The sequence below is a fragment of the Camelina sativa genome, chromosome 6 (genome assembly GCF_000633955.1).
Source record: "Camelina sativa cultivar DH55 chromosome 6, Cs, whole genome shotgun sequence".
Taxonomy (NCBI): Eukaryota; Viridiplantae; Streptophyta; class Magnoliopsida; order Brassicales; family Brassicaceae; genus Camelina; species Camelina sativa.
The window spans coordinates 18,217,368-18,218,980 of NC_025690.1; the positions used below are offsets into that span (position 1 = coordinate 18,217,368).

General features: G+C 44.3%; 2 protein-coding genes across 2 annotated transcripts in view; one reads left to right on the forward strand and one right to left on the reverse strand.

The window, feature by feature from the left end:
• LOC104699195 (PLASMODESMATA CALLOSE-BINDING PROTEIN 5) lies at nt 4-470 on the reverse strand (the record flags this gene model as incomplete). The annotated part of the gene is made up of 1 exon (XM_010414531.2): nt 4-470. A coding segment is annotated over exon 1 (321 nt), but the record flags the coding sequence as incomplete, so codon positions are not given.
• Nucleotides 711-1,613, forward strand: part of LOC104792107 — a 4,622-nt gene continuing 3,719 nt past the window's right edge. The window contains exon 1 of the mRNA XM_010518156.2: nt 711-1,137. Coding sequence (XP_010516458.1) covers nt 766-1,137 — 372 coding nt within the window. The 5' untranslated portion in view covers nt 711-765. The remainder of the gene's footprint in view (nt 1,138-1,613) is intronic.

Genomic DNA, 1,613 nt, shown 5'->3' on the forward strand with positions numbered 1-1,613 from the left:
TGAAGTAAGAGCAGCGTTATTGTTGAAATTGCAAGCCTCATCAGCCTCACCGTTCTTCAGATAGTAATTATTGAAAACGAACGACGCCATTTTCTGAACATCCGTCGGGTCGTTACAAGGTCCACCTTGCTGAATCGGACCACAATCGGCACCGCCTTGACCACAAGCCCACTCAATCGCAGTCTGTAGTGAAGAATCTTCCGCGTTGTTCTTCGCTACGCACCATAACTCCACTTGCAACACTTGACCTCCGATCTGCGCAGTCGCAACCACCATTAACATCGCCGCCGTCGCAGCGACCAGAGAGAGACGAGAGAGAGTCATAACGAGTATCGCGAAGAAGGTTTTGTGGGTTTTTTTTCTTTTTTTTTTTTTTCCGTAACCGCTGATTTAGAAAGTTACCGTTAAAGGTATCGGAGAAGATGGAAGAGAGAGAGAGATCTAACAGTGTGAGTGACGAATACGAAGAGTCAACGAGACAATTATTGTGTTTTTTTTTTCGTCAAAGATTCGAGTTTTTTTTTGGATTTAAGCGTTTAGTTGGGTTGGGCCTCTCATTCGGCCCATTGAAAAGGAGGTAAGTGAGACATTAATATTAGCGAATGTAAATTAAGTGCTCGGATTGGTGACGTGTCTTTTTGTGATTGGTTGATTGAGTTGAGAAAGTTTTTTTTTTATTTTTCTTTTTCTTAATGTCATCGTCGCGACCGTGTAATTGACTGACTCGAGTTTAAGCATTTCCGAGGAAAGAATCAGCTCTTCTCTATGGCTTCTTCTCCGTCAGATCCAGATGCTCTTTCTGGGAACCCTAGTTTAATCGAGAAACCGAGTTTAGTAGTAGGAGAGCAAGGAAGTGTTTCGTTGGATAATGCGAGTCCCGTCGCCGACAAAGCCCTAAATCTAGATTCAACACAGGACGAAGAAACGCAGAAGAGTTTGCAGGATCCGGAGGAGTCTGAAGCCAGGGATCAGCAATTAGAAGCGTCGATTGAGGAAAGCAGGAACGAAGAAGACGATATGGACGCGCCGCTAACCGTTAGCTCTTCTAATAACCGCCGCGGAGGTGGGCCGCCGAAGCGGAAGAAAGTGAATCAGAAGAAACGAAAACAGCAGGAGAGAGCGAGGGATAAGTTTGAGGTACTTTTGAAAACTTTGAAGCCGATTGCTTTCGTGCCATGTAAAACCCTAGATTTTGCTCGGCACGAGAAGCTATTGAAGTTGTTAGGTCTGTGGGATTTTGTGCATTTGGAGTTTGATCAAAACATCCGTCAAGATCTAGTGGCGAACCTTGTCGCGTATTATAACTCAGAGGGTAGATGCAGCTATGTGAACGGGCTAAGGATTAATGTCAGCCGTGCTGATTTGGCTCGTGCCTTGAAATTGCCTAAGAAGAAAGAGCTTGATATCACGGAGGAGGAGAGACAACTTCTTGAAAGCGATGAGTCAGTAAGGTTTATTGATGAGCTTCTTTCAACTTGGGTTCTACTGCAAAGAGATGATATGTGGATTATGCCTGTAGAGGTAGTTGACTGGGCTAGGGATATAAAGCAAAAGCATTTGGAAAAGTTAGATTGGCCTAAATTGCTCTGGTTAATGGTCGAGAAAGAACTGAA